The sequence below is a fragment of the Erpetoichthys calabaricus genome, chromosome 1 (genome assembly GCF_900747795.2).
Source record: "Erpetoichthys calabaricus chromosome 1, fErpCal1.3, whole genome shotgun sequence".
Classification (NCBI taxonomy): domain Eukaryota; kingdom Metazoa; phylum Chordata; class Cladistia; order Polypteriformes; family Polypteridae; genus Erpetoichthys; species Erpetoichthys calabaricus.
The window spans coordinates 277,597,876-277,620,463 of record NC_041394.2 but is presented as its reverse complement, the minus strand read 5'-3'; the positions used below and the strand labels follow the sequence as shown (position 1 = coordinate 277,620,463).

General features: G+C 36.5%; 1 protein-coding gene across 2 annotated transcripts in view; it reads left to right on the top strand.

Moving 5' to 3' along the window:
* The window catches only part of nudt4a (nudix (nucleoside diphosphate linked moiety X)-type motif 4a), a 72,659-nt gene that overhangs the window by 45,719 nt on the left and 4,352 nt on the right, over positions 1-22,588 (top strand). Inside the window, exons 2-4 of one of the 2 annotated variants that reach the window (XM_051935270.1) lie at positions 3,740-3,850; positions 19,503-19,547; positions 19,840-19,927. In XM_051935270.1, coding sequence (XP_051791230.1) covers positions 3,740-3,850; positions 19,503-19,547; positions 19,840-19,927 — 244 coding nt within the window. The remainder of the gene's footprint in view (positions 1-3,739; positions 3,851-19,502; positions 19,548-19,839; positions 19,928-22,588) is intronic. The other variant, XM_051935280.1, reaches the window with a different exon arrangement.

Below are 22,588 nucleotides of genomic sequence, written 5' to 3'. Positions count from 1 at the left end.
ACCAATCAAATATTGTAGGCTAGGAAGGGTAACTTTTTTTTTTTTTTTTCAACATTCTGGCCAAGCACATGCTTGAGATAAAGTTTGTATGTTTGAGAAAAAATTCTGTTTACTACAATGTTAGAACAGCTGATAGATACAAGGGATTTTCAGATATTTCAGGTACCACACTTAGAGATTAAAATGCAGCATTGGAGCAAGGTGTAGTATTTTGCCCCTGCAATGCATTTATTATAATAATAATAATATTCAGTAGAATGGTTTACTCACGTTGCCTCATAAAATTGCTTGGCGGACATCAAAGTCTTCAAGTTTCTTAACTTTAATGAGAGTAAAACTGAGGTTGTCATTTTTCAACCCCCTATTTTAACCTAGGTCTTTTGAAATCTTTTGTTAAGTCCTCTGCATGGAATTTGGGTGTGATTATGGATGACAATTTTAAAATGGACAATCAAATTAGCTTGGTGATAAAGTCAAGCTTTTTCCAAACAAGATGCTTATCCAAAGTCAAACCCTTTTCATCATTTGATGATTTTGAGAAAGTTATACATGCTTTTATCTCATTATTTACTGCAATGCACTGTATTCTGGGTTCAGTCAGGGTTCCCTCTGCTGCCTTTAACTGGTACAGAATGCTGCAGCATGTCTCATGGTCACACTTCTTAGTGTATCTCCCCAATACTTGTATCCCTCCATTGGCTTCCAATACAGTTTTAGGATAAATTTTAAGGTTCTCATCTTTACTTTCAAAGCTATAAAAGGATTGGCCCGCACCAGTCTTAATCACCTGGTTATTCCATACACCCCAACCAGGTCTGTCAGGTCTGCTGATCTGTTTCAGTTGACTACTCGAAAGGCAAGACTTAAACAGAGAGGAGATCAGGCTTTCTCTGTCCTGGCTTCGAAACTGTGGAATGGCTTAACCCTGAATTTTAGGATGGCCCCCTCACTTCCTGTTTTTAAATCTTATCTTAAAGCTTACATTTATTCCCTGGCTTTTAAATTCGTTTGAGAGTTGTTTGTCTACCTATTGTCCTGATTTTAAAATTGTCTTGTCATTTGTTTTATTTATTTATTGTTATTTAAATTCTTACTTTATTGTATTACCTGGTATATGGTTTGCACAGTACTTTTGGTTTCAACTCCTGTTGTTTTTAAAGAGCTTAATGAATAGAATTTTGAAGGACCAGTGTGGTAATTAATATCACAGGTTTCCTGAAGTTGATCTGAATTAGTGTATTTTGCATTTCCTTGTATTTTTATAACAAGTCATTTTAAGAGGGCCTCAGAAAATGGAAATGTTTATATCGTGAGACTGTGCATGTATATTAGGTTGCTTTCAATTTTAATTGCTTTCTCAAGCTAGCATTCTGATTAGTGCTGCTACTTCATGGATCCAGCATACTGTAATGGGTTCATAACCTACAGCTAGTAATGGTCCATATTTAGTCTTTAGTTCTCTCCATGTCAACACTAGGTTTCTATCTTGTGCTCTGCTTTTCCCATACATCCCAAACACATGCATAGCAGGGCAATTGGTGATTCTCAATTGACCCCTAGGTATTTAATTTTATTTAATTCTTCCATTGTTGTAATCTAATTTGAGGTCTGAATTTATTTTTGTTTGTAATTTATTATGAGATTACACCAAACTGAGGATTGTTCTCAAGCAGTATGCTAAATTAATGACACACTTAAAATGCTATACTGTAAGTAAAGTGTAAATTAGTGTACAGCTATTTTAATAAGCACTAATAGAGTGAAATTCATAAAGGGAAAGGATAATGAATAAATGCAAAATTCCAAATTAAAATAATTAAGCTATTCCCAGGGCATTACAGATATATTTCTAAAATAAAGACAAAAAAATGAAAAACAAAGTTTGTGAAATAAAAATGTGGGCTCTCCACGGCTATAACATTAGCGAGTTTACTTTGAAATAGAATGAAAATCTAAAATGTGAATGAATATACAGTATTTTGTATACCTTTTTAGGTAGTATTGTTTCTTTTCCATGTAACTGTTCAGATGCCACTACGCAGAAATATACTCTGACCACGATACTATCACCAGACTTTTTATTTTGAAGTATTACAGTATATTATGCTGTCTTTTTGTATAATGGTTGCTTTCTTCATGTCATGCTGCCTTCGAGTGAACTCGGAGACTGTGGCACACTACATTTCCTCTCAACATCCATGTGCATTTCTAAATACAAAAGCAAAGTTAATTGTTTTGCCTTAGATTATCTGGTGTCAATGGGTACATTCATTCTCAATCCACCAAATCTCCTTTAGCGAAAGACGATGAAATGTGTTAAGCACCTCTTAATAGAACTAGAAAGCTTTACAGAATCCAGTGATGGAATCCTCTTGTTACAACTGTAGTAAAGTCTGCAGGAGACAATCAATGTGTGCTATTATTATAGCAGATTGAGAACAGACTCCCTATATCTTATCCCAACAATAATTGTGAATGACGTTCCTCCAGGATAGGCCCAACAGTTAAGAGACTTCCTGCTTGTATTGTATTTGTTAGTCATTTTTCATTCTTCCTTTTCATATACATCTCAAAAAGTCTTATTTTATATTGGACTACTGTAGCTGTAGACCATGCATGCACTCTCTAGCAATCCTGTTAAGGAAGCAATGAAATTGCAAATTATAGCATTATATATAATCTTATGCAGCACTGTGATTGGAATATTTCTCTAGAAGAAAAGTAAGAAATGAAGAAAAACATACAAGGAACTAGATCTGTTAATTTACTCACAAAGAAGAGGATAACAGAAACTGTGTAAAGCATCTCAAAACCCAAAATTTTGTTCAGGAGTTTTTGTTGTTGAGCAATTTTTAAAAGCATTTTTATTAAATACCTATTTTGACCTTGCATTAATTTTTAGTGCTGTTCTGTGTAGATCTCAATGATAATATACAAATTGTGTTAGCTGATGTGCACCACCATTTTTGTTCCTCCTGCTCCCCTGACCTTAGTGGGGTGAGATATTCATGACCATTTTCTTAACATGGCTATATTCCAATTAAAGGAAATTCTAATTCAACAATATCCCATCTCCCCAGGGGGTGGTTGCTGACCTGTAATTTATGTACATCTTGTTATTTGCGAGTTGTAAATGAGCAAGTTATGGAAGATTTTGCTCAAAAATATAACTGAGTATGCAGGAACATCCCTGGATACTTGTAAGATCTTATTTTCACAGACTGCAAATGGGTGGGGGTATAATTAGCCCTTCATTCTAGCAAAGGCATCGTTGAAGATAGTACTCTTTTCAACTTACTTCTCAGAGTCTATTGTTATACTTGGGTTTTAATTAACACCTTTTTATTATAATTATGAGTATCTTTTAGATGGGAATGTGCATTTGAATAAACATGTTTGAGAATGCATGCTGTGAGAACAATATAATGCCAAAAATGTTTAATGAGAGCCATTCTCTGGACAGACAAAGAAGATGGAAAATGTTATTGTGGTGTATATGAAAAACAGTTAATGGTAACATGCTGTTATGATTTATGACATCCAGTTCTGAAGACCATGAATGGTCCAAAATTAATTTCTTATCTTACTTACTTGCCGCAGCTTCTGTTTCCCAGTACTATTTATTCAACACCCTACTAAGAGAAGTGTCTTCTTTTTGTTGTGTTGTTTGTTACACATTCAACTTAGAAACACTAAAATAATCCCTAAGGCTGTTAGTAATAGAGTGTCTCTGTCACAGGTGTTGCTGGTGAGCAGTAGTCGACATCCAGACCAGTGGATTGTACCAGGAGGGGGTATGGAGCCAGAGGAGGAGCCCGGTGGTGCAGCAGTCCGTGAGGTGTATGAAGAGGTAATTGGTAAATTTATGCTTCGTGTTTTGTTTAATACTAGTTTCTTCAGAATAATATTTACTCCTTTATTTATTTATTTATTTTTTTTTGAGAGGAGTGTGGTATTTCATAAATCTTTATTTATTTATTTAGGCAGGTGGATAAACATTATTTTGCCGCAGGATGCCATTGGCATTAATGCCATTGATTTTGCTTTTCCTTGTGTCTCCATAAGCTTACTCTAAAAGAACATGTAAATGCAAAATTCTTGTACTCGGGAGTTTGTGTATGAAGTTAATATAGAATGACAAAAATACATATCCCCAAGGGTTTTTACATTGCCTTTTTTTATTAAAAGGAGTCCAGTGGTCAACTAATTTAGAAAAATAACTTCCACTGATGGCTTTACAAAACACAATTGCCTTTATTGAATGTCTCAACAGCAATGATGGAAAGTCAAACTTTCTTCTGATAGTCTTCTTTTAGTACTTTTCCAGGCTAGACAATAAGTACCATAGTTAAAAAAGATTTATCAAATAGCATGAAGTGAAGCAAGGCAAAATAAATTCTCAAATTACAGGAAATATCGTAAATATACTTTCTGCCTTTGTTGGTAGTACTGAAATGGGAAACATTTAATTTTAAAAATTGTTTATAGTCACATGAAATATGCAAAATTATTTCTATAGAACATTATAGCCATCTTATATTTAGCAAAAGTTTGTGTATGAGCAATGCAAGTACAGTTAAATTAATAAAATATGTGTAACTGGGTTACAATTAAGGTTGTTAACTGTAGCTCCTCTACTTGCACTTTAAAATGTTCTGTAGGGGACAAAGATTGTACTGCAGTGCCAAAACAAATTTACATAGTTTCAAGTAATTTTAAATAATTAAGTAGTTGAAAATGAATAATGCAAGACAATAAGGAGGCAAATGCTTTCATTTTGTTAATGTAATTTACCCACCCACACGATTCAGTTTAATATGTATGTTCACTATTGCAGTGAATATTTTTTGCTAATACATACCAATTTATCAGATTCAAATCTGTACAAATGTTTCCGCTAAGCTTGTCTTTAAACTGTCTGTGAAAGTACTTTATTAAGTCTATAAATCTATAAGTTATAGATAGGGTTTTTAAATAGTTGACTACAGAAAGAAAAACTAGACAAAAGAGCATTTGTACAGATTTTAAAAACCAGAGAACCTAATGGCTTCTGTCTTGGGCTTTGGCTTGTTTATGGGATGAAAATCACCAAGTAACATCACGTTGATTGGACTGATTAACAAAAAATAATGACTTAATACAAGAAGTGGTATTGTGACAACATCCTGACCAAGAATGTCAGGACAAAATTATTCATTAAAGAAGTTGGAAGTAACTCCTTATGCCTTCCACTATATGTCGGCACTGATGGACTGTCCTTGGCTTACCGATATCAGATACTGCCTTGATTTGTTCTCAAAAAAAAAACAAAAAAAAAAACATCCTGACTGTGGCAACACCATGTGATATGGTAACACAGCCACAAGTTAGGTCATACAAAAGGATTTTACACTAGCTTAAAAAAATTGACTTGGCTTCAGTTGTAGATGTCTATTGCGTCACCACTTGAAACAATGTCTGTGCCATACTGCAGGATTTCAGATACTCTAGCACAAATTGTACTCAATTCTAACAGCCTTAATGAAACTACAGCACCATAATTGAGACCAACAAACTTAAAAACACTTTAACCCCTGAGTGGTACTTGTTATATAGAGCTCAAGCACCATAATTGAACTCTGTTCAGTCATTTTGCACTACACACTGAGCATTGTTTTTCATATTGTATTTTATATTTGTTCTTCAGGCTGGTAATTGAAATTGATATGTTGTATAACTGCATTTTTTATTTTTTTATTTGATACTCAACTAACATGTTCAAATGAGAATTCCAAAGTAGTGGTAAAATGTAAGGCATTTAAAGCTTTACCTAAAGGTCTGAAAAGGTTGTTATATGGACCTTCTCAATTTTATTTATCACTGGTCTTATTTTATTAAAGTTCCAGGTCTGAAAATGTTAGCTTATGCAGGGGTGTTCTCAATACAATGGCAGTGACACTCTGTTAAAGAATATTCAGTGCTTGTCTAATATAAATGTACCCTGGGAAATATTGCTCCCATTTCTTCATTTTTTTATTTTTGATGCTCGTTTTCTTTTTAGCTGTAATGACTTTGGATTATAAGCAATATTCATTCAATCTTTTTACACTGAAGGGTCTCAAGGTGTGAAATCATTTGCTTGGTAGGAAAAATAACATTTGAAAGGAACAGGGTCCAGATTGCCAAACAGTAAAGAAATATCCATAGTTGTAGGTAGGATGTAGGCCTACCAGAGTGGAAATAAGAGGCTCCACCATGGCATGGTAGACACTGTACACATGCTAGGTGTTCTGAAATGGCAATGGTAAGAGGCATGAAGGCATAAAAAAGAGTGGTATAACTTAAGAGGAAATTGGTAATGTTTCCCTATGATGCTAGAAGGCAGGCGAAATGGCAGGCGCTGGGGTTGTCTGATACTCTTTATACAGTGAGAGATGTCACAGAGGCGTAGCACATGGTTACGGGATAGGAAAATTGGTATTATATTGCCTTTTTAAAATTGAGCCTGTGGAAGATTAACTCTCGGGGCTGCTTTTTTCCCATTTTCTCTCAGGTCTGAATATTTTCCCCCAAAACTTTGTTTTCTAAAAAGCATACAAAGCAAACACTATATGCATTTAACATTAAACATTAGCTTTCTAAGATCAGCTGTAACACTGCTTACATATTACATTCCTGTTTGTCTAACCATTATTATTCTGAAAGGCACTATCTGGAAAAGAAACGGCTACCCGCCTTTCGTTTTTGATTTTCCAGATCACTTACATCAAAATCGGAGTTTGATAAGTCACGGTCTGATTCAGCAACAATATGCAAAAAGCAAAAAAATGAATAATGCCCACGGAGTATTTTACTTTGCACATTCGCTTTGCTCCTTTGTCCGATGTCAATGCCATTCTAGACGTTGTTTACTCTACGCTCCTCACACACACAGGGATTCGATGTCAAGTCAATGAGTCTAACAGTCCTCCTAGCAAAGAGGGTCTACCTGTAACGTGATGGTGAGCTTTGTCAACGTCTATAGCTGATTATTACCCTCTGCCCCTGGATGTCAACTGAAGTTAACATCCAACCTCAACCTCAAAAAAGAGTATTTAATATGTGTCTCCTTTGTGTCATTCTGGTTGCAAAGACACACAGTAAGGGAACACTGTCCTGTTTGTTATAAATCGTAGTAACACCAGCAGTAACCACCAGGGGACACTACTGGACAACTACAGAGCCTTACAAGGCTGTGAAATATTTAATGGAGGACACTGGGGAATCCCCACTGCTATGCTGGGAGTCCCCCAAAGGATTAGAAGGATATATAGGTCCCCCATTCAATGTGCATTACTCTTCTAGGATACTGGAGATGGGGAAACTATTGGTTTTCTATAATGGATAAAACATAGAGGTACATGAGCACTTGAGACGACTGGAGTGAGCTATTAGCTAGCCAGAAGTGATTCTATACTTAAAAATGGTTCCTGGTCAGGGCCTAAGGGTCAAGTTGTCATTCTACAAGTGAGCATGGAGTTGGAAGGATACTTTGGAAGCCTTATTTGGTAGGAGGAAGAAAGGCTAGGACACGGTAAAGTGTTCTAGTTGAAAGTGAGCAGGGAGTGCTTATTAGAGTATTTTGTTTGTACACTCCACGACTATGTGTATATGTAGGTCATTTAGGGGCATTGGGTCTTTTTGTTACTTCGTATTATTCAGGTTGTTTTAAACTTCCCTTATAATAAAAGCCTTGAATATTGTATACATTTCACCTATTTTGTTCTTGCTTGGTTCCTGAGATCATTCTTTTATACTCCTCACTTACTCCTCACACAGTCTCTCCCACACAAAACACTGAGTATGTATATATGTATGTGTGTATGTATGTATGTATGTATGTGTATATGTATATATGTGTGTGTGTGTGTGTGTGTGTGTGTGTGTGTATGTATGTATGTATGTATGTATGTATGTGTATGTATGTGTGTGTGTATATATATATATATATATATATATATATATCTATAATAATAAAAGGCAAAGCCCTCACTGACTGACTCACTCACTCACTGACTGACTGACTGACTCATCACTAATTCTCCAACTTCCCGTGTAGGTGGAAGGCTGAAATTTGGCAGGCTCATTCCTTACAGCTTACTTACAAAAGTTAGGCAGGTTTCATTTCGAAATTCAAAGCGTAATGGTCATAACTGGAACATATTTTTTTGTCCATACACTGTAATGGAGGAGGCGGAGTCACGTATCGCGTCATCACGCCTCCTACGTAATCACGTGAACTAAAAACAAGGAAGAGATTTACAGCACGAGTCACACGCGGGAACGAAGGTAAATGACGTTAATTTTTGACTGTCTTTTAATACTGTGTAAGCATACATATTAACACATGTGCAATGAAACGTGTGCATTTACGGGGTGATTTCTCAGGCTTAAAAGCTCACCTTTTATCAAACGCGGGAACAAAGGTAACTGACGTTGTTCACTGTCTTTTAATACTGTGTAAGCATACATATTAACACATGTGCAATTAAACGTGTGCATTTACGGGGTGATTTCTCAGGCTTAAAAGCTCACCTTTTACTAAAAAGGTAAATGCAAAACTATTTTCAATCAGTTTATTGAAACGCTCCCGTTAAGGATTGCAATAACATATTCGCGAGAGAAAAGAACGAAGTAGGGGGAAATGGAGGAAGAGCCGCAAACAGCGAACAGCAAAAAATTAATTAAACAATTGAGAACGGAGCGAGTGAAGCATACAAGCATGTTCATAAGGGAAACAAAGCACGGTGTAAAACGTAAGTTTAAATTAAGTTTATAGAAACGCTCCCGCTGCGGATTGCAATAACATATTCGCGAGATAAAACTTTAATGAGAAGACACGAGGTATAAACGAACCACACGCCGTGGCGCAACGTTAGGGGCAACAGTTTCAACCATTCTATGATCTGCTTCTCGCAACTGAAAGACGGCACATGGCGGATGTTAGCCGACTTGCTGACCGCAACGTTAGGGGCTTCAGCTATGGCGCTGACGCCACATCTCAGTGCCAACACTTTGCAGACTGTACTTAAAAGACACGCCCTCCTCACTGGACAGTTAAAAACACCAATCAAACTAACGATGACATCAAGTATTACCCAATCAAAAGTAGGAAAGGAGGCATCTTCATAAAATGCGTGTGGGATGATTTGCATGAGACGTTGCTTTAAAAAAAAAAATGATAAAAAAAATACGGGATAAATCCCGTCCAGTATTGATTCAAAACGGGACGCGCAATTTCATTCTCAAACGCGGCACGATTCCGTATTTTAAAGGACGGGTGGCAACCCTACAGTGCCAGGTAACCACCCATACAATCACATTGTGATTCAGACTAGGAATGCAATGAATGTAATTACCCCGATCTACATACAAGGCAAAAGTCTTGCAACATTCAAAGATGATGGTTTGGGATAATTAGTACTTATTAAGTACAACATTGAACATAAAAGAGCTTATGAAGCCTTATATAAATATATATATATATATATAAATATATATATATATAAATATATATATATATATATAAATATATATAAATATATAAATATATATATATATATATAAATATATATAAATATATAAATATATATATATATATATATATAAATATATATATATATATATAAATATATATATATATATATATAAATATATATATATATATATAAATATATATATATATATATATAAATATATATATATATATATATATATATATATATATAAATATATATATATATATATATATATATATATATATATATATATATATATATTATATTATATTATATATTTATTTATATATATATATATATATATATTTATATATATTATATTATATATTTATTTATATATATATAAATATATTTATATTATATTATATATTTATTTATATATATATAAATATATTTATATTATATTATATATTTATTTATATATATTTATTTATATATATATATATATATATATATATATTTATTTATATATATATTTATTTATATATATATAAATAGTTTCTTTTAAGACGAAAAATATTGGCCCAAGCATTTTTGCTTGGTTTTGTTTGTTTCTTTTTTTAGTAGCTTTAGCATCATATTTTGAATTGTTGCTTTTCACATTTACTGCCTTTTCAGTTATCTGGTACTACTATTCTGAACCTTGAAATAAGAACCATTTACAGTAAACTTATAGCTGCTAGCTGTACGTTTTGGCAGGAGAACTAAAAGTGCCAATGTGGAGTGCTTTACAAGAGTGAAAAATAGCCAGAAGGTTTCTGTAACACACTAACCTGAGGGAGTAGTTTAAACTGTCAGCCAGTCTCTGGTCAGGTTGCATTCTTGTGATAGTGTTAACAAGCATGGACATATTTGGAAAGGTAAAGAGCAAACCATATGAAAGACTTAATTTCCCAAATGTTTTTAAACATTTATTTCCACCCCCACCTATCACCATTTATCCACAGAAATGTATTGTAATATACAGTACACTAAATATGAGCTTTTCAAGTTCAGTTTCAGACCTACTAAACAGCAAAATTTAATATATGACTTATTTCAGGTTTTGTTGTTTATTAAGTTTTTTTCATGGTGATGTGTTTTTTTCTGTTACTTTAAAAGTAATGATAAAACAGACATTAGCAGCTGAAACAAAAATACAGTAAATATCTTTTTTGAGTTTTAAGTATAAAACATGGAGACATTACATGGAATTACCTTTTCACTGCATTGGAGAAATTTGGGTTTGGCCCGAATATTTGTGCTTGGATTAAACTACTGTATACCAGTCCAGAAGCTTCAGTTTGTATTAATAAAATTTGCTCAGACTACTTTAAACTAGAACGTGGTACCAGACAAGGATGTCCCTTGTCGCCACTGTTGTTTGCAATCGCTATTGAACCACTCGTGGTTCACTGCCGAAATTCTTATCAGATAAAGAGGATTGTCAGAGAAGGACTGGAACAGAAAATTTCTCTATATGCAGATGATATGGTCTTATACTGTATATATCGGACCCAGAAAACACTGTCCCTGCTGTTTTAACAGCACTAACAGAATTTCAAAAGATATCTGGTCTTAGAATTAATCTGAATAAAAGTATACTCTTTCCAGTGAACTCACAAGCATATAATATTAAATTAGACACCCTACCTTTTACCATAGCAGATCAGTTTAAATACCTAGGGGTAAATATCACAAGTAAACATAAAGCTCTTTATCAACAAAATTTTGGCATCTGTATGGAAAAAATTAAGCAAGACTTGCATAGATGGTCAACCCTTCATCTCACTCTAGCCGGAAGAATTAACATTGTTAAGATGAATATCCTTCCTAAACTTCTCTTTTTATTTCAAAACATTTCAATATATATCAATAAATCGTTTTTTAAACAGTTAGATTCAATAATAACCTCATTCATTTGGAACTCAAAACACCTACGTATCCGAAGAGCGACCCTACAAAGACCTCAGGCAGAAGGTGGCATGGCTTTACCTAATTTTCAGTTTTATTACTGGGCAGCAAACATACAAGCCATAAAAACCTGGACACAAATAAATGCACATACACAGGCTTGGTCTGCAGTAGAAGTAAAATCCTGTAGTACTTCTTTATATTCCCTGCTCTGCTTTCCAATAAATGAAAGTTATCGCAAATATACTAATAACCCAATTGTGCTTTACTCACTCAGAATATGGAACCAAATTAGGAAGCATTTTAAGATGGAAAATCTTTTATCTGTGGCACCTCTGCAAGAGAACCACCTCTTTCAACCCTCGCAAACATATCCAGTTTTTAATACCTGGAAAAGTTTTGGGATTAAAATGCTCAGAGATCTTTATATAGACAACATATTTACATCTTTTGAACAATTACGTTCAAAATTTAACCTCCCAGCTACACATTTCTTTTACTATCTTCAAATTAGAAATTTTGTTAAACAGAAATTGCCTGATTTCCCCCACCTTGCACCCTCCACAATGCTGGAAAAAATACTGCTCAATTCCGAGGAATCAAACACTATTTCCGTAATATATAAAATCTTATTAGAGTCCCTACCTTTCAAAGATCCAAGAGGACATTGGGAAGAAGATCTCTTAATCAATATATCAGAAAAGGAGTGGAGGGTAGCAAAGCAGAGAATTCACTCGAGTTCTATATGCGCAAAGCATAGAATTATTCAACTAAAAATTATATACCGAGCTCATCTGTCTCGCTTAAAACTGTCCAAAATGTTTCCAGGCCAGGATCCGACCTGCGAGCGCTGCAGCCAAGCTCCTGCCTCACTGGGTCACATGTTCTGGGCCTGCACCAAACTAACATCATTTTGGACAAAAATTTTTAAGTGCCTCTCAGACAGCCTCAGTATCACAATCCCTCCTAACCCACTAACAGCTGTGTTTGGTGTCCTTCCAGATGGACTTGAATTGGAGAAGGACAAGCAAATGGTGATTGCATTCACTACACTCTTGGCACGCAGACTTATTTTGTTAAATTGGAAGAATCCTAATTCTTCTCTTATAAGTCAGTGGGAAACCGATGTTTTATATTATTTGAAATTGGAAAAAATCAAATTTTCAGTTAGAGGATCTGTACAAAATTTTTTCAGAACTTGGCAGGATTTAATCAATATTATTTTAGAATAAGAGAATTAACTATTATTGCATTTAACTCCCTTCTCCATCTCTTATTTATATAGATATTTACTTCTCCCCTTCTTTTGTCTAATGTTGCCTTATTAAAAAGCTTAAAGAAATTTTCCTTTAGCTAAGCTCTCCTTCTCAGGGGTGGGGTTTGATTTGTTTTCAAATTTGTTGGGTTATAAATTGATCTGTTTGTATGTAACGATTACAATGAAAATTAATAAAATAAAAATATTTAAAAAAAAAACAAAAAAAAAAACATGGAGACATTATGTTAAAGATGATACTGAATAGAATAGTATCTTTAGTCAAGCCGGCCACTTTTGCTTTAGATACTAGTGTGTATGTGATCTCTGTCCCTCTTGAATACTCCTTATATTAGATAAATGGATTGGTACTTTACTGATCCCATGTGAAAACTGCAATGTTATAGCAGCCCCTTCATATTAACAGCAATCAGCTATACACAAGCACTGCATTATATAATAAATATATATATATATATATATATATATATATATATATAATAAATATATAATATATTAATGCTCATAGTATGCTGATATTTAAAAACACTGTCTAACAAGTTTTTTATTTTAAAATCTGATGGCAGATTTACAGGCAGTACTTTTATTCAGTACTCTTATATAAAGATTTGGGTGGGGGGGAAGTAGGGATTTTCTAAATTTTCACAAAGTTGTTTAGCTACTCACCGGTATGCTAATAAAAGGTGCTGATACAGTGAAATCTCAAATCATCGCAATTCAGTCACAGTCAAATCAAAGAGATTGGGAGGATATTCACATATTGACCTTTTTTACTCGTGTACCACGCGCCCTCGTGTAAGACGTGCACCCTAATTTTTACAAAGAAAATCGCGAAAACCGTTTTACCCCGTGTACGATGTGCGTTGTGATTGTATAGGAAGCGTTTAGGGCACGTTTTCCGCAAAATGCCCTTTTGTTTTTGTTGCATGACGAAAGTTTGTCTTTCTTCCATTACCACTCTGGAACACCGTACTTGCGACCTACTGCCCGGTTTCCTTTCTTCTCTGCTTCCAAAATCACTTTTAGTTTCTCTGCTGCCATGAAGGAGCGTAAACGCTTGCTACTATCCATGCTGAATGACAACAGCAAACTGATTCAAAAACGAGAGAGAGAGAAGAAGAAGTAAACATTACAGAAAAAAATTTCCTTGTCTATGAAGTGCACATTCCCAGGTCCTCCCTGCGTGGAGTTTGCATGTTCTCCCCGTGTCTGCGTGGGTTTCCTCCGGGCGCTCCGGTTTCCTCCCACAGTCCAAAGACATGTAGGTTAGGTGGATTGGTGATTCTAAATTGGCCCTAGTGTGTGCTTGGTGTGTTGGTGTGTTTGTGTGTGTCCTCCGGTGAGTTGGTACCCTGCCCAGGATTGGTTCCTGCCTTGTGCCCTGTGTTGGCTGGGATTGGCTCCGGCAGACCCCCGTGACCCTGTGTTCGGATTCAGCGTGTTGGAAAATGGATGGATGACGTGCACATGATTTTTCTAATGCTAATTTTCGGGGAAAAAATGTGCGTGCGGTACACACGTAAATACGGTAATACTGAAAATGTGTGGCATTCTTCATGATAGCCAGCAGCAGTTTTAAAACATTCCCGTCCACATTAATGTTTTAGGGTGGATGTCTAAAAGTTTGTCAGCCCCTCTAATAGAGCAAAACCATGTAAATCTTGACTATTTGATATGCATGGTTTATTAGCTAAGAGTGCTGATTATGTAAAGGGTAAATCCAAAGTAAATCAAAATACTAAAAGACTGAGGTGGGGGGGGAAACAAAATTTACTTGTTTATGTGGACAGATTGTGACCTGTTGTTAAAATTTAAAAATAAATGAGTAATAAGGCCTTCAGAAGTCTTGGAAATCACAAACAGGAAGTTCTACCGAAATAAATAATAGCAAAATATAGCAGTATTTCAAGGCACTGTATCCATCGGCTGATAAAGAGAAGTTAGGAAAGGAGTGTCCTCACACTAATGAGAAGAGCGCAAAAGGATTACCAGAACAAACTGGAGACAGTACCTGATCACATGACAAACATATATCAACATTTTTGAAAAGCTTGACTTTCTCAGTTCTCATTGCTGTGCAAGACTTAGTGTATTCAAATATACAGTACCCTAAGTTCTTGTCTATAAGCCGGACTGATGTATTAGCCGGAGACCAAAAATCATACGAATTTTTAAAATAAAATCGTATCATAGATAAGCCGGACTCATGGATAAGCCGAACGTACTATAACCTATAACTAATAGAAGGGAGGGAGGTCAGTGGTCTCACTCGCGCCCATTTAATTTCTTTAAGGGGGGAGAGAGTGTGAGATATTGGCGTCTCTCTCACTCCCCGCATGGCGCGGTTGGAGCGGCCGGAGCGCGTTCTTTCTGCTCTGGGCGTCGCCGAGTCAACACGAGCGCGTAGCGGTCATTTAAATTGTGATTTTATATGTAAGCATATTTAAATATATATCGCGGATTTCTGCGGACAATGGGTCTTTTAATTTCTGGTACATGCTTCCTCAGTTGGTTTGCCCAGTTGATTTCATACAAGGGACGCTATTGGCAGATGGCTGAGAAGCTACCCGGCTTACTTTTCTGTCTCTCTTGCGCTGACTATCTGTGATCCTGACGTATGGGGATTGAGCAGGGGGGCTGTTTGCACACCTAGACGATACGGACGTTCGTCTAAAAATGCTGAAAGATTATCTTCACGTTGCTATCTTTTGTAAAGCTGATTCCTGAAAAGACATGCTGCACAGTGCTTCGCATACTTAAAAGCTCGAAGGGCACGTATTGATTTTTGACTGAAAAACAAACTCCCTCTCTCTCTCTCTTTGTCTGCTCCTGACGGAGGGGGTGTGAGCTGCCGCCTTCAACAGGTTTGTGCCGCGGTGCTTCGCATACTTAAAAGCCAAACAGACATATTGATTTGTTTGCTTCACTCCTTTGAAGAGGAAGATATGTTTGCATTCTTTTAATTGTGAGACGGAACTGTCATCTCTGTCTTGTCATGGAGCACAGTTTAAACTTTTGAAAAAGAGACAAATGTTTGTTTGCAGTGTTTGAATAACGTTCCTGTCTCTCTACAACCTCCTGTGTTTCTGCGCAAATCTGTGACCCAAGCATGACAATATAAAAATAACCATATAAACATATGGTTTCTACTTCGCGGATATTCTTATTTCGCGGGTGGCTCTGGAACGCAACCCCCGCGATGGATGTATAAGCCGGACTTATGTATAAGCCGATATTCTATTTTTTCATTTTCACAACTTTTTTCCTTAGATAAGCCGCGGCTTATAGACAAGAACTTAGGGTACATCTTTTGGAGAATGTCTTAAAAATTATTCCATTTAGTTAGCAACACTGTTTCAGTTTGGATGGGAGGCTAAAATCTTCCAAACCAAACCCCCCCCCCTTATTTGTATTTTCAAATTTATGTGTTTAGTGTTGACTAGATCTAAATTTCTTTCCAGATGCACCTCCATTTTATTTGTGTATATACAGGTGAAATTCCATTGCAACGAAGTGCCAGGGATCTAAAAATATTTTGATGTAATGAAAATTTTGTAGTAATGAGATTCTGTATTTTTCATTGTAGTGCTTTCTTTAACTTGCATCCAGGCGTTTGCGTTTCAACAGCTTCTTTCACGTTAATTTTAATCTCCTCCTGTCTACAAGTTATGCTAATGAGAATTTTTCTCAGCATTTCCTTGCAATAGTACTCTTTTTCAGGCTGCGAATGATACTCAAATCCAAATGCAGAAGCACTGCCGTGCAATTGGGTGGAAGGAATTCAACGCGAACATTATCTAAATGTGGACGCGTGTTGTGGGCAGCACAGTTATCAATCAGAAGTCGAATCATCCTTTTCTTCTTCTTCATATTGTGGGGTATCTGAACCCTTTTGGGTTCCCCCCCCACCCAACGGGACAACACGCTGAAGTGCGTCCCGAAGTGCGATTGCCGCATCTGTGGAAGATTGCCCTGCCCCGGCAATGGACAAACAAAAGGTTCACAGCGCTGCAGCGAAGCACCACAGAAGAAAATCCTAAAAGATCGTGGTCGTGCTGGAAGTCCCTGTCTTGCACCCCAAAACACAAGGCTGTGTCTCAGTACTTTAGCAAAACCAACTTTATTCAGTTGAAACAGGAACAACATGGTTATTTATTGTAGCGGGATCTGCCACTCTTCTATACTCAGACACAGCAGTCAGGTAGGGTTGTGACTAGGTTAGTGGCCAAGTAATGCTTTTCCCTGCATTTACAATGTTCCTTGCATCACCCATCGAGATTTTTTTTGTTTGCTTTGGCGCTGAGCCAGATCGCACCTTCGGATGCTCTTCTGCGTGTTGTCCCATTGGGTGAGGTCCCAAGAGACTTTAGAAACCTCACAGCAGTAACTGTGCCTTTTCTTGAATGAGTGGCACACCACTGAACCACGTAAAAACTGCTTTTTCGATGTCTTCAAATGCAGCAGTTCACATACATTTGCAACCCAATATTTTTCTTCTTTTTTTTGCTTAGTCTTTCAATAAAATTGACGGTGTCGATGGCGAAATTCCGAAATAACTGGCTTTTTTCTTTTTGCCGGAATCAAGAGCCGCAAAAAAGTTTTTTTCTAATGTGAACTGTTGTCGTTTTTTCGTGTCTGCCATTTCTATAGGAGGGTGACAATGAGTTAAATTCCAATGGATCTTCTTCAAATGTTGACAAGCAATAAGCAAAAGGTATCAGTGAAAATCACAGGAAACAAACACGGCAAAAAAAAGTACGAGGAAAGTTTGAAGAAAGAAAAAAAAATTTCAGTGTTTCTGTTTGGGGAACGTTGTGCACAACTGAGCTGCAACCACAGAACTAACTGCTCTGTGGATGATTCATTCAGGCATTTCAAGGGCACTTCGTTGTAATGAAAGTATCTGCTGAATGTATTTCGTAGTAACAAAATTTCTATAGATTCTGTCATAGGGGGAAACTGTTGGGACCATAAAAATACTTTGTTATAAAGATATTCGTTGTAATGGAATTTTACCTTTAGTAATAAATCAGAATTATTCATTTTTCAAAATATTCTGCTCAATAGTTATAAAACTACAGGCTAATAAGTTTGCAGTTGTAATACACAAAGAGAATCCCGGTAAACATCAATGTATCAGTACACCAAGAACATTAGACAATAAAAGCATGTTTCATAATGATCTGATGTATTTGTGAGGATGAATGAAATCTTAAACACTGTCATTGTCCAGTTCTGTTTGAACAAGCTTTGTCTGTCTTCTGTATTTACATATACGTCTGTCACCATTTTCCCCACCCAATGTCAAAAGTGTGGCAAGTGGTCCGTGGCGTTGTGCTAATTTTAAAGAGGTAATCAGACCCTGCAAAGTGCAGGCTTTAATCCGGCACCGGTAGGTGTGTAAACACACTTTGCTCCTTGGATGGATGGGGGGGGTGCCTGCCTGATTGTGAAGACGTGTGCAAGTGTGCATGTCAGGCTGGTACCTCATTAATTCCTCAGAGGGAGTGGTGCGAGCATACCTGTGTCCCATTAGAAGTGTTAGTTTAAAAGAAGCCTGCACGAGCAGAGAGGGTGGAGGGGGGAAAACAAGACGGACAGGGAGAGCTGCGAGAACAGCATCGTTGAGAGAGGTAGGATGTGCCAGGCAGTGTGGGTGTGAGGCAGCGTGAGAATAATCATGGTGGCATCCTACGACAGGAATCCAAGGTATGCCAGGGGTGCGAGAAGGAAGACCGGAGGACAATTGGTCTGGTTGGCGCTGTTTGGAGGCAGCTAAGACAGGGGTCGGGTGGTGAGGTCCGTGGCTGCTTGTGTCTCTGCCAGCTGAGCAAGCAATGGGTGAGCTGGGAAGACAAAATTGGAGAGGTGCTGGGCTTGATTGACAGAATATGAAGGAGCCGATCGCTGTTGGTTTTGATGTGGATTTTAAGCTCGCAGACCCATCACTGTTTTTATGGATTATTTATTTAAAGAAGAGAGCGTTGCACTTTTGAACACTTTGGTTTAATTGGTGTTGTTTTAATAAAAGCACTTTTCACTTTGCACCTACCCTTTGCTATGTGTGAGTGTCCTCATTTGCTAGGCTCACCCTTCAGGTACATCATCAGCGGTAGCAGGTTTGAGAGGCTCACAGGAAGGACCTGGCAGTGTGGAGCTGACCTGCACCGTCACAAGATGTACCCACATGTTCTCAAGTATCAAGTATAGCTTTAACTTCAATTCATTTTTTGCAGTCCATACGATACAATGATTGGCTGATAGCCCTTCTCATTATATGTAAAATGTCTTTTTGTGGGATGCCAGATACTAGCAAGCACTATTTTGGATTTTAACACTTTATTTTAGATCAAGAGAGTCTACTTTAAACATGAGGCCCCTACCTCACTGGGCAAGTGCCACTTAGAAGAGATTAGGAATGAATTTTGACATCAGTTCTAATTCATATTTATCTATATCTATTGGCCAGAGAAAGCAAAGTTAAGAAAGAATGAACCACTAAAGCTTTTATCTAATTTCTGTCTTCTTCACTATCCTAGTTTGAGCAGATCCTCCTCACTCAGCCAAAAATGTTGTTATTATTATTTGAGTGTTTTGTTGAAGCTTGCTCCTTTTGGTATTTTTATTTAACTATCTTATCTATTCATTATGTTGATCTCTACATTGGGTGTAATAACCAGCTTTTAACTACATTTTTATCTTTTCTGGCACTATAATTTTTTTTAATATATATAAATCACTATATTACTCTTATCTGTACTATATTGAACTAAGTGGCTGTTTCTTTTTTCTGACAGGCTGGTGTGAAAGGCAAGTTAGGGAGACTACTTGGAGTGTTTGAGGTAAGTACCTTTTGAGGGAGAATATTTTAAGGTTCACATGCTGACCATACTGGGGAAGGGAAGATGTTGCATGCATTGTAGGGAATGTTCAAAATATTTGTTATACAGAAGTGTATTTGCTAGCTGAGGATTTAGAGACATTGAGATCCTGTAAGAAATACTATTTTATTTTGCAAATGACTTGTCTACACCAATACATTTCTCATGCCCACACGTCATGAAACTAGAAAAGAACAGTTGTAATAAAAATCAAGAAAAATATTTAAAATGTTGTTAACTTTATTTTCTTAAGCAGAACCAAGATCGGAAGCACAGAACATACGTTTATGTCCTAACAGTGACGGAGACATTGGAAGACTGGGAGGATTCTGTCAATATTGGTGAGTTGGTGGGTTTTATTGAGCTGCCTGATTATGTACAGAAAATGTCTGTCTGAAGGTAGTCTCTGAGCTACAGCTACTAAATGCTTTTTGGAAAGTTAAATGTTTATTATTTCTCAGAATTAGGTGGAAAAGTAAACATGATCAGTGTGTCCTTAGGATTTTTTGCATAGACCATTCATGACATTTTAGAAGTTATCTTCCTCTAAGTTTTCTTATTAAATGTCCTGCAAGCTGTTTTATGACCATTTTATGCTAAAGGTGGGAATTGCCAGGGACTCCACAATACAAAATTATTCTGAAACTTTCATCATAATAACATAACGCTTCACAGTTTTATTAAGTGTTAGACATTTCTGTAATATATTACAGTTGAAAGCTGTTTTTTATTTGACAAGCACTTGTGTCAAGTTAGTTAGAGAGACAGTACTACATTGGCAGAGTACTTGATAGTATTTGCGAAATGCAATTTTTTTCACTGTAATATCGTGAAAAATAAATATACAAAAACAATCCTGATACTTGTTCTGAGCATGTCAATAATGTATCACCACAGAAAAATACTGCATTGCTGTACTTTTTTTTTTATTTATTTCTTTTTTTTTTTTCCTTCCTACCTGTATGAGTTACGGTTTTTGTACAGTGCTTTGGGACCTGTACCAGTCAAAACAAAACATTGCATTCACAGCAGTAAACCTGCGATATTGTCTTGCAGGGATGGTAACACTTTCTGTTTTTATTTATTGTTTACTTCATTTTAACTTTGGCTTCAACATGAACACACTAAAATTGAATAATGCTTCAGGAAAAATATCTTGCTAAAATAGGGACATTTATGGGTATGGATATTCTGCATTTTTCATACATTGCAGAAATGCAGTTGAGTTAATTTAAAAAAAACACCCAAACAAAGATCCATACCTCTTTTAGAGGATGTACATTGGAACTTGTGAGACCCTGAGTAATTTGATTCACATCTTGGCATATATTTGTTTTTTCTTATATTACTAGCTGTGTTCCTTGGAAAATTGTCACCCATGAAAATGGCTTTGTTTATAGTACCAAGGATTAAGCAGCAGTGTCAGAAGTACTACAGTATGTAACTAGCTCAGTACTTTTCTGTATACAATATTTGTCAGGGGATATTATTAATTCACTGAAGCTCCTTACTTTTGAACATAGCTTACCATTTTTTAAGCCCACTTAATCCTGAGCAGGGTAACATGGAAGCTGGTGCCTAACCCAGCAAGCACAGGGCAGGAAAAATCTCTGGACAGGGCATCAACCCATTGCAAGGTGAACACACTCCTACACATAGCACCCAATTTAGCGTCACCAGTCCAACTAACCTGTCTTTGGACTGTGGGAGGAAACTGGAGAACCCAGAGAAAACCCCCACAGACGCAAGGTAAAGATGCAGATTCCATGCAGGAAGAACCTGGGACATAAACCCTGTTCTCCTTACTGTGAGGCAGCAAAGAGCCACCATGCTGCCCACTCTTGGACATGCTACATACAATTGTACATGTGTAAAATATTCCTGCTGTAGATCAGTTCTTGCTTTTCCTAGTGGCTTGACTTTGCCGATGGTCATTGCAAACACTTTTTAGAGGAAACTGTATACTTTTAAATGCAAACAGTTAATTAGTAGGAACAATTGGAATTCTGGGTATAAATAGAATGTCGTCACGTAGAAGATTCTGTAAAAGTGGTAGCTTCAGTAAGATTTGAATGTAATGATTTGATGTGTAATCTTGTACAAGGTTTAGATCAAAAACACCATACACTGAATTATTGTTTCCTTTAACTTATTATATACAATCGTAGATGTTTACAGGCTGCACATATACATGTCCCATTGAATGAACTTAACGGTTTCAGCACTGTACAGATAAGAATGTTTTTTTTTTTTTTTTTTTTTTAAATTGTGAACTACAGTAATGTCCCCCAGCTTTATCTGTTCTGTCAGAGCTTGACCCCTTTACTGAACTCTACAAGTGACTAAAATGACCAAGGCATTTCTCTGACTGTGATTTGTGAACCAGAGAGTAGCAACACATCATGATCTGACCTTGAAGGGGACGCCCCAGCTCTTTGTAATACTGCATGTATTATACCATCAAGGTGCCCCCACATTCGTTGAAGTTAATATATATGAGAATGCTCAAGAGTACAATCCAGCTTGAGGAGTAAGGCCAGGTTTATACTTCACGCAATGTGCACTACTGCGGACGCTTCTACACAAGCGGTGTAATGTTTATACTTGCATGTGTACTTGACGTAAATCTGCAAGATTCCACTAGGTGGCAGGGCAAGATATCATCATGGTGAGAATTGCAAGGTGAATACAATCACACACATACAGTAGCATCATTTTAGTATCACCAAATCCCCAAACCTACATGTCTTTGGAAGAAAACTGGAGCACGCTGTGGAAACCCACCAGGACAACATGCAAACTTCTGGCAAGGAACACCAGGGACATGATTCCCTGTGAGGCAGCATCGCTTACCCTCTGCCACTGTGCCGCCTCCACATGTGTAATTATTAACAGCATTCATTATACATTTAGTTCACGATTTACCTGTAAAATGTAATATACATAGTTTAGTTTAATGCATTTTATCATGAAAGTGATATCAAGTATAAATCTAATGATTC